At 39.6% G+C, this 10,557-nt stretch overlaps 1 protein-coding gene across 1 annotated transcript; it reads right to left on the reverse strand.

Annotated features, from left to right (window-relative positions):
- Positions 1-7,122: 7,122 nt before the first annotated feature.
- On the reverse strand, positions 7,123-10,357 carry tmem97 (transmembrane protein 97). Its single transcript, XM_071922167.2, has 3 exons — positions 10,198-10,357; positions 9,926-10,070; positions 7,123-8,076 (listed from the first exon to the last, which is right to left on the reverse strand). Exons 1-3 carry the CDS (start codon positions 10,309-10,311, stop codon positions 7,802-7,804), a joined length of 534 nt encoding a protein of 177 aa, XP_071778268.1. The 5' UTR covers positions 10,312-10,357; the 3' UTR covers positions 7,123-7,801.
- Between the last annotated feature and the right edge of the window lie 200 nt (positions 10,358-10,557).

Raw genomic sequence — 10,557 nt, forward strand, 5'->3', positions numbered from 1 at the left:
CGGAACATTATTGTGATGAAACATAACACTATTGTGATGGAACACAACATTATTGTGAGGGAACGCAACACTATTGTGATGGAATGCAACATTATTGTGATGGAACGCAACACTATTGTGAGGGAATGCAACATTATTGTGAGGGAACGTAACATTATTATGTTGGAACGCAACATTATTGTGATGGAACACAACACTACTGTGAAGGAACGCAACACAATTTGAAGGAATGCAACATTATTGTGAGGGAATGCAACATTATTGTCAGGGAACGCAACATTATTATGAGGGAACCCAACATTATTGTGGTGGAACCCAACATTATTGTGAAGGAACGCAACACTATTGTGAGGGAACGCAACATTATTGCGATGGAACCCAACATTATTGTGAAGGAACGCAACAATATTGTGAGGGAACGCAACATTATTGTGATGGAACGCAACATTATTGTCAGGGAACGCAACATTATTATGAGGGAACCCAACATTATTGTGATGGAACCCAACATTATTGTGAAGGAACGCAACACTATTGTGAGGGAACGCAACATTATTGTGATGGAACGCAACATTATTGTGAAGGAACGCAACACTATTGTGAGGGAAATCAACATTATTGTGATGGAACGCAACACTATTGTGAGGGAACGCAACATTATTGTGATGGAACGCAACATTATTGTCAGGGAACGCAACATTATTATGAGGGAACCCAACATTATTGTGATGGAACCCAACATTATTGTGAAGGAACGCAACACTATTGTGAGGGAACGCAACATTATTGTGATGGAACGCAACATTATTGTGAAGGAACGCAACACTATTGTGAGGGAACGCAACATTATTGTGATGGAACGCAACATTATTGTCAGGGAACGCAACATTATTATGATGGAATGCAACATTATTGTGAGGGAACGCAACATTATTGTGATGGAGCGCAACATTATTATGATGGAACGGAACATTATTGTGATGAAACATAACACTATTGTGATGGAACACAACATTATTGTGAGGGAATGCAACACTATTGTGATGGAACGCAACATTATTGTGATGGAACGCAACATTATTGTGAGGGAACACAACACTATTGTGATGGAATGCAACATTATTGTGAGGGAACCCAACATTATTGTGATGGAACCCAACATTATTGTGAGGGAACGCAACATTATTGTGAGGGAACACAACACTATTGTGATGGAATGCAACATTATTGTGAGGGAACCCAACATTATTGTGATGGAACCCAACATTATTGTGAAGGAACGCAACATTATTGTGAGGGAACGCAACATTATTGTGATGGAACGCAACATTATTGTCAGGGAACGCAACATTATTATGAGGGAACCCAACATTATTGTGGTGGAACCCAACATTATTGTGATGGAACGCAACACTATTGTGAGGGAACGCAACATTATTGTGATGAACGCAACATTATTGTGAGGGAACACAACACTATTGTGAGGGAACGCAACATTATTATGATGGAACGGAACATTATTGTGATGAAACATAACACTATTGTGATGGAACACAACATTATTGTGAGGGAACGCAACACTATTGTGATGGAACGCAACATTATTGTGAGGGAACGCAACACTATTGTGATGGAATGCAACATTATTGTGATGGAACACAAAATTATTGTGATGGAACCCAACATTATTGTGAAGGAACGCAACACTATTGTGAGGGAACGCAACATTATTGTGATGGAACGTAACATTATTGTGAAGGAACGCAACACTATTGTGAGGGAACGCAACATTATTGTGATGGAACGCAACATTATTGTCAGGGAACGCAACATTATTATGATGGAATGCAACATTATTGTGAGGGAACGCAACATTATTGTGATGGAGCGCAACATTATTATGATGGAACGGAACATTATTGTGATGAAACATAACACTATTGTGATGGAACACAACATTATTGTGAGGGAATGCAACATTATTGTGAGGGAATGCAACATTATTGTGACTGTTGTGAGGGAACGCAACATTATTGTGAAGGAACACAACACTATTGTGAAGGAACGCAACATTATTGTGTTGGAACGTAACATTATTGTGAGGGAACGCAACACTATTGTGAAGGAACGCAACACTATTGTGATGGAACGCAACATTATTGTGAAGGAAAGCAACATTATTGTGATGGAAGGCAACATTATTGTGAGGGAACGCAACATTATTATTTTGGAATGCAACATTATTGTGAGGGAACGCAACATTATTGTGAAGGAACGCAACATTATTGTGATGGAACGGAACATTGTGAAGGAAAGCAACATTATTGTGATGGAACGCAACACTATTGTGAGGGAATGGAACATTATTGTGATGGAACGCAACATTATTGTGAGGGAACGCAACATTATTATGTTGGAACGTAACACTATTGTGAGGGAACGGAACATTATTGTGAGGGAACGCAACATGATTGTGATGGAGCGCAACATTATTATGATGGAACCGAACATTACTGTGATGAAACATAACACTATTGTGATGGAACGCAACATTATTGTGAGGGAAGGCAACATTATTATGAGGGAACGCAACATTATTATGTTGGAACGCAACACTATTGTGAGGTAACGCAACATTATTATGTTGGAACGCAACACTATTGTGAGGTAACGCAACATTATTATGTTGGAACGCAACATTATTGTGAGGGACCGCAACATTATTGTGAAGGAACGCAACATTATTATGTTGGAACGCAACACTATTGTGAGGGAACGCAACATTATTGTGAGGGACCGCAACATTATTGTGAAGGAACGCAACATTATTGTGATGGAACGCAACATTATTGTGATGGAACGTAACATTATTGTCAGGGAACGCAACATTATTATGATGGAACGCAACATTATTGTCAGGGAACGCAACATTATTGTGAGGGAACGTAACACTATTGTGATGGAACGCAACATTATTATGTTGGAACGCAACATTATTGTGAATGTTGTGATGGAACGCAACATTATTATGTTGGAACGCAACATTATTGTGAATGTTGTGAGGGAATGCAACATTCTTGTGAAGGAACGCAACACTATTGTGAAGGAACGCAACACTATTGTGAAGGAACGCAACACTATTGTGATGGAACGCAACATTATTGTGAAGGAAAGCAACACTATTGTGAGGGAACGGAACATTATTGTGATGGAACGCAACATTGTGAGGGAACGTGTGACAAAGTGGGTGAGAACACACCATTTGCCCCCATTTTCACAATCAGGGCCATATTGCTTACTAATTTAACCATGCTTGTTAATTGTTTGTTTTAGCCATAGCTCCATCATTGATCTGTAACTTCTAGACACATACTATCCCGGGTTTGTTTGTGTTTGGCATTATGTTTGCGTACAGTTCACATACCATCAACATTTCTGGTTAAAGTAAAACACGGACAAGTATTGTTAAGTTTAGTTATTGTTTATTGGTTCAGTTCTGTGTTCCATGAGTTAATAATTTCCTTTCTTTGTACTTACCATACCCACCATGTAGTCCAGAGGCAAAAGGAGGAGGCACCCAACCACTTCCTGTATTTATACACTGGGTGACCTCATCAGTGATGTCACTGGGTGAGACCAAGTATGGGGGGGAAGTAAATTATGTTACGTGAGTTATTTGATTGTGATCTGTTCATGTATGGTTGTAAATGTATGTTATATGGCAAGCTATGTGGAAGTGTTTCTACTTGGAGCTTAGTAAGAATGAATAACTTTATCACTTACCTGTTTTCAGGAGAGGCATGGGATTTACCTGCAGAAATGGTACAGCTTAGATTGACTCCTGCTGATTGAAGGGACTATTTAAGCAGTTGCCTTTTGGCTGTTAGGGGGGTTAGACATCAGTGTGTAGCTGTGTGCACGTGATGTTAAATTAGTATAAGTTGCGTTATTATGGGTTGAGTTTTGTTCAGTTAAACCAAGTTAACTGTTTATTTGGTTTTTTTTACATATTTTTGGTTACACGTGTAGCATGGTGCCACTTTTTTGTAAATAAACCACCGTTTGTTATACCTGGATGAAGTTTCCCGAGTCTGCCTCCTACCACCTTCCTAGCCACTCTGGTCAGGCTATCTCACAGAACGCAACATTATTATGTTGGAACGTAACACTATTGTGAAGGAACGTAACATTATTATGTTGGAACGCAACACTATTGTGAGGGAACGGAACATTATTGTGAGGGAACGCAACATTATTGTGATGGAGCGTAACATTATTATGATGGAACGCAACATTATTGTCAGGGAACGCAACATTATTATGAGGGAACCCAACATTATTGTGATGGAACCCAACATTAATGTGAAGGAACGCAACACTATTGTGAGGGAACGCAACATTATTGTGATGGAACGCAACATTATTGTGAAGGAACGCAACACTATTGTGAGGGAACGCAACATTATTGTGATGGAACGCAACATTATTGTCAGGGAACGCAACATTATTATGATGGAATGCAACATTATTGTGAGGGAACGCAACATTATTGTGAAGGAACGCAACACTATTGTGAAGGAACTCAACATTATTGTGTTGGAACGCAACATTATTGTGAGGGAACGCAACATTATTGTGAGGGAACGCAACACTATTGTGAAGGAACGCAACACTATTGTGATGGAACGAAACATTATTGTGAAGGAAAGCAACATTATTGTGAGGGAACGCAACATTATTGTGAGGGAACGCAACACTATTGTGAAGGAACGCAACACTATTGTGATGGAACGCAACATTATTGTGAAGGAAAGCAACATTATTGTGATGGAACGCAACACTATTGTGAGGGAACGGAACATTATTGTGATGGAACCAACATTATTGTGATGGAATGCAACATTATTATGTTGGAACGTAACACTATTGTGAAGGAACGCAACATTATTATGTTGGAACGCAACACTATTGTGAGGGAACGGAACATTATTGTGAGGGTACGCAACACTATTGTGAAGGAACGCAACACTATTGTGAAGGAACTCAACATTATTGTGTTGGAACGCAACATTATTGTGAGGGAACGCAACATTATTGTGAGGGAACGCAACACTATTGTGAAGGAACGCAACACTATTGTGATGGAACGCAACATTATTGTGAAGGAAAGCAACATTATTGTGATGGAACGCAACACTATTGTGAGGGAACGGAACATTATTGTGATGGAACCAACATTATTGTGATGGAATGCAACATTATTATGTTGGAACGTATCACTATTGTGAAGGAACGCAACATTATTATGTTGGAATGCAACACTATTGTGAGGGAACGGAACATTATTGTGAGGGAACGCAACATTATTGTGAGGGAACGGAACATTATTATGATGGAACGCAACATTATTGTGATGGAACTCAACATTATTATGTTGGAACGCAACATTATTGTGAGGGAACGCAACATTATTGTGGGGGAACGCAACATTATTATGTTGGAACCCAACATTATTGTGGGGCAACGCAACTTTATTGTGAGGGAACGCAACACTATTGTGAAGGAACGCAACATTATTATGTTGGAACGCAACATTATTGTGTTGGAACACAACATTATTGTGTTGAAACGCAACATTATTGTGCGGGACCACAACATTATTGTGAAGGAACGCAACATTATTGTGAGGGAACGCAACATTATTGTCAGGGAACGCAACATTATTATGATGGAATGCAACATTATTGTGAGGGAACGCAACATTATTGTGGGGGAACGCAACATTATAATGTTGGAACGCAACATTATTGTGGGGCAACGCAACTTTATTGTGAGGGAACGCAACACTATTGTGAAGGAACGCAACATTATTATGTTGGAACGCAACATTATTGTGTTGGAACACAACATTATTGTGTTGAAACGCAACATTATTGTGCGGGACCACAACATTATTGTGAAGGAACGCAACATTATTGTGAGGGAACGCAACATTATTGTGAGGGAACGCAACATTATTATGTTAGAACGCAACATTATTGTGAGGGAACGCAACATTATTATGTTGGAACGCAACATTATTGTGAAGGAACGCAACATTATTGTGATGGAACACAACATTATTGTGAGGGAACATATTATGTTGGAACGCAACATTATTGTGATGGAACACAACATTATTGTGAGGGAACATATTATGTTGGAACGCAACATTATTGTGATGGAACACAACATTATTGTGAGGGAACGCAACATTATGTTGGAACGCAACATTATTGCGAGGGAACGCAACATTATTATGCTGGAACGCAACATTATTATGATGAAACGCAACATTATTGTGTTGGAACACAACATTATTGTGAAGGAACGCAACATTATTGTGAGGGAACCAACATTATTGTGAGGGAACGCAACATTATTATGTTGGAACGCAACATTATTGTGATGGAACACAACATTATTGTGAGGGAACATATTATGTTGGAACGCAACATTATTGTGATGGAACAAAACATTATTGCGAGGGAACGCAACATTATTATGCTGGAACGCAACATTATTATGATGAAACGCAACATTATTGTGTTGGAACACAACATTATTGTGTTGAAACGCAACATTATTGTGCGGGACCACAACATTATTATGAAGGAACGCAACATTATTGTGAGGGAACGCAACATTATTATGTTGGAACGCAGCATTATTGTGAGGGAATGCAACATTATTATGTTGGAACGCAACACTATTGTGAAGGAACGCAACATTATTGTGATGGAACATATTATGTTGGAATGCAACATTATTGTGAGTATTGTATGTAGTACCTGTATTGTAGTAGTATTGTATTGTATTGTGTAGTATTGTACATCAGCTGTTTAGATCTGACGCCCTCTGGTGGCTAAAAAACAACTAATGGTTCAATGATGTCCAGGCCTAAACTGTGAAATACAACAAATAGTGACAAATGTGTCTTAGTACTATTTTATTTACATATGAAATTATCTGTTCAATCAACAGTTATCATATATCAAATAGTGAAAAATGTGTCTAAATCATATGTATTCTATAGCTGAAATCACCAGTTATTTAGCCAAAATGTATCACTTCATTTTTCAACAACTCTATCAACCTCCGCAGATGTGTTATGGTCATTTTGTGCTGTGAGACAGTAATTTTTCACAAAAGTCATGTATTACTTATTACTTGTTTGTTCATAGATTGCACTTGCAAAGGATGCTGTCTAGCTGTGACATTTCCAGGCCCAGGGTTTTTGCTGAATAGAAGCCAGTAAAAATACTAGTACTAGTAAGGACGGTGTTCTGCCAAAATCTGTTTTTCCTGCCTTCCATTTATAGTGAGATGCCTTCCTGATAAACACTATAGACACACACACACATATATAATGCAAGATTTTTACATATACTGTATATGTTAAAGTGCTTCAAATTTTTATGTGAGCATAGTATGCATGTATTTCACGTGTATTTAGTAGTATATGTGTTTGTCATATGTGTGTATGTATGTGTTTCATGTACGAGTATTTAGTTGGATATGTGTATTTGTGTTTCATATGTGTGTTGAGTATTTAGTAGTATATGTGTATGTACGAGTGTTTCATGTGTGTGTGTGTGGGTAGTAAAGTCTGAATTATGTCCTACACAGCCTCTCATACTTTTATACAGCAGAGCGCACACAAACATTTTACATTCACAAATGTAGACAAAAAGTCTTCCAAAATCAGCGGCTTGACTGTGTTGATAGTAAACTACACTGTGGGTCCAGTCTTTGCTCTGTCTCAGTTCTTCTTCTTGGCTTTAGCAGAGACGTTTCCAGCCTTGGGGCTCGGCTTGTATGTGGAGGACAGCAGCATGGTGAGGAGCAGCAGCAGAGGCACCAGCAGGTACGGAGCGTATATGGAGACCAGCATCCAGCGCTGCTTCGGGGTCTGCGGGCCGGGGTGGGGCTCCATAGGGAACGGATAGAAGAGGATGTGGGCTAGGATGGGGACCAGCGTGGTGGCCACATGTGTGGAATACACTATGGCAGGAGTCCTAATCCACTTGCATCCACCTGGAAGTCAAACACACACACAGGATGATCAGGAGAAGTCCTTCCAGACAGCGGAAACACAGTGGCTCTGCTGGGGGTTTGTTTTCAGTGAATAGGGCATACGTTTAACACTAGCAAAGCCTGACTTAAGCCGCGGTCAGTTGAAGCACCTCAGCTTTCAAAATGTCCCTCCATACTCACTTTCTGTTAAAAACAATGTAGGAAAACCACGCTATAATTTTATTTACCCCCTACAACAGACAGGTTTTTTGCCTTCTCTAGAGTTCCAATTTAGTGAGGGGATATGGGGATGCATTACTGGACAATCATCTTAATAAGGTACACCTAGTTGAGCGATCTGATCTACTCAAACCTAGTTCCAGAGATACCTCTTCTCAGGGTCTTGCATTGGTGTCTACCTATAGTCCTATATCTAAGTCAGTTAAACAAATAGTGAGTAGATATTGGCACATATTGGAAAGTGACTCTCAAATTGCAAGTGCATTTCAAACTCCGCCTAGATATTTTTATAAGAGGTCTTCCAACTTACGTGATCTCCTAGTGAAGTCAGATTTGCCTAAGAGGCCCACTCACTTTCTGTCTCAGATCCCTAGTGGAAATTTTCCTTGTCATAATTGTATACACTGTTATTCTATGATTAAGGGTAATCAATTCACCCATCCGAAGTCTGGTGTTGACATCAAGGTTAGAGGTAGAATCACATGTAACACTAGATATGTGGTTTACCTGTTAAAATGCCCATGTAATTTATATTATGTTGGGAAAACAAAACAAGAGTTAAAAACCAGGATCTGTGAACATAAGTGTTCTATTCGTAATCATGATGATAAATCATCGGTGGCTAGGCATTTTAATAGTCATAACCACAGCTTGAGTGAACTACATTACATGGGCATTGAGACAGTGAATATGCCATGGAGAGGTGGCAACAGGGACAGAATCCTTCTTCAGAGGGAGGTGTATTGGATACACTCCCTTGGTACCCTCATTCCCAATGGGTTGAATGAGGAGATTTCATTTGTTTGTTTCTTATGAAGTGAACGCAATTTGTGTTGTTTTTTATCTTCTATTTATTTTGTATAAATTGTTTCATGTTTTAGTAACCTACATCAGGTGATCCTGACTCCCCCTGCTGGGATAGGCCTGTTGTGCCAGTTGTGGACATCTATAATTATCCCCACCTGTGTCTATGGACTGTGAAATTGCCAATACACACGCTGAAGAAGGGTGTCTTGCCCGAAACGTCCGTGTGGCAAATAAAAAGTCAATTTGGAGTGCTGTCCTAGTTTTTCTTTGTCATTCTAGTGTTAAGCAAGCAAAATCCAACAGAGGTCAGAATTGAGCTATTTTACTTGATTCAGAGATGCAGCACGCCAAACGCCGTACAAAAATCTGGCAGTTTAATGCTCCCTTGCTTATAGGCAAAGACACATATCTCAATGCATATGCAGTACCTCCTCTGAATAGTCACTCTTCACTTCGGCATACATGTGGTTCACCAAGCAGCACTCATTTCAATAAAATTTCAACTCTCAGAATTACTTTGACTGCTATTCTCACAATCGTCTTCCACCAAAATAGTCTACACCTTGGTGGGCGCTAGCGAACAGTGTAACCTAATTCTAAAAGTAGACATTAGTTGGACATGTGCATGCCGAATTTAAGGGTTCATAACGATTCAGAAAAAGTATTGGGCCATTTTATTGATTATATAGCTGTGCCGATACGCAAGGCAACATTTAACGGACAGATTTTTGAACAGAGTCGGGCTAACAAGACTGAACGGCTAACGCCACAGATATGCAGGTGTGTATAGTCTACAGCTAGGCTGCGTTTTGTGTTAACTGACCTTTTAGGAAAGCATATGCTGCAATGGGAAAGAAGGGCGTTTGAAGCAAAGCCTCGCAGAAAATAAAGGACTTGAACCAGACTGGAGGATCCAGCACCATTGGATCTTGGAACTCATCTGCGTACCATTTCAGAAGATCTTTCAGCTGGGTAAAAAAAGAAAGGTTTAAAGTGGGAGTACGCTTACAATCACGGAACATAATATGATATTAGAAACTTTCCTGATAACTTATCAGTCAGTGGATAGTAGTCTTTAATGGAAGTGGCACTTACCGCCTGGGGATACACATGTTCAGGTAGCAGGGCTTGTAAGTCAATAAATAGCGTGATGGGAATATGAGATGCAAAATACAAGAAAAATATTATTTCTAATATTCGGATAGCCATTATCTCTGACTTATTCTGTCCAAATGTCAGATTGGGACCATGGACCAAGTTTCCTGCGGCTGTGTCGTAGAAACGCGTGTTGCCAGGTTGGATCCCATTGGCTTGCATTGTAAAATGGGGCGTTCCTAAACGCAGGGTTAGGAACACAGGAAAACATGTCGTACTAATGCTGCCTTCAGGGCTCCACGTAAACTCCTGTTTCGTCAAGTGGTAAATAAATACGACTTGTCGCGCAGTGGCAAAATA

Source organism: Centroberyx gerrardi, chromosome 6 (assembly GCF_048128805.1).
Source record: "Centroberyx gerrardi isolate f3 chromosome 6, fCenGer3.hap1.cur.20231027, whole genome shotgun sequence".
Classification (NCBI taxonomy): Eukaryota; Metazoa; Chordata; class Actinopteri; order Beryciformes; family Berycidae; genus Centroberyx; species Centroberyx gerrardi.

What these genes read in the sequence shown, in the direction of transcription:
- tmem97 (XM_071922167.2), bottom strand. Translation starts at nt 10,311, where the DNA reads ATGGCTATCCGAATATTAGAAATAATATTTTTCTTGTATTTTGCATCT. An exon ending in AACATGTGTATCCCCAGGCG is followed by an intron (nt 10,071 to 10,197) that starts GTAAGTGCCACT and finishes TTTTTTACCCAG; the next exon opens with CTGAAAGATCTTCTGAAATG. An exon ending in AGCATATGCTTTCCTAAAAG is followed by an intron (nt 8,077 to 9,925) that starts GTCAGTTAACAC and finishes TTTGACTTCCAG; the next exon opens with GTGGATGCAAGTGGATTAGG.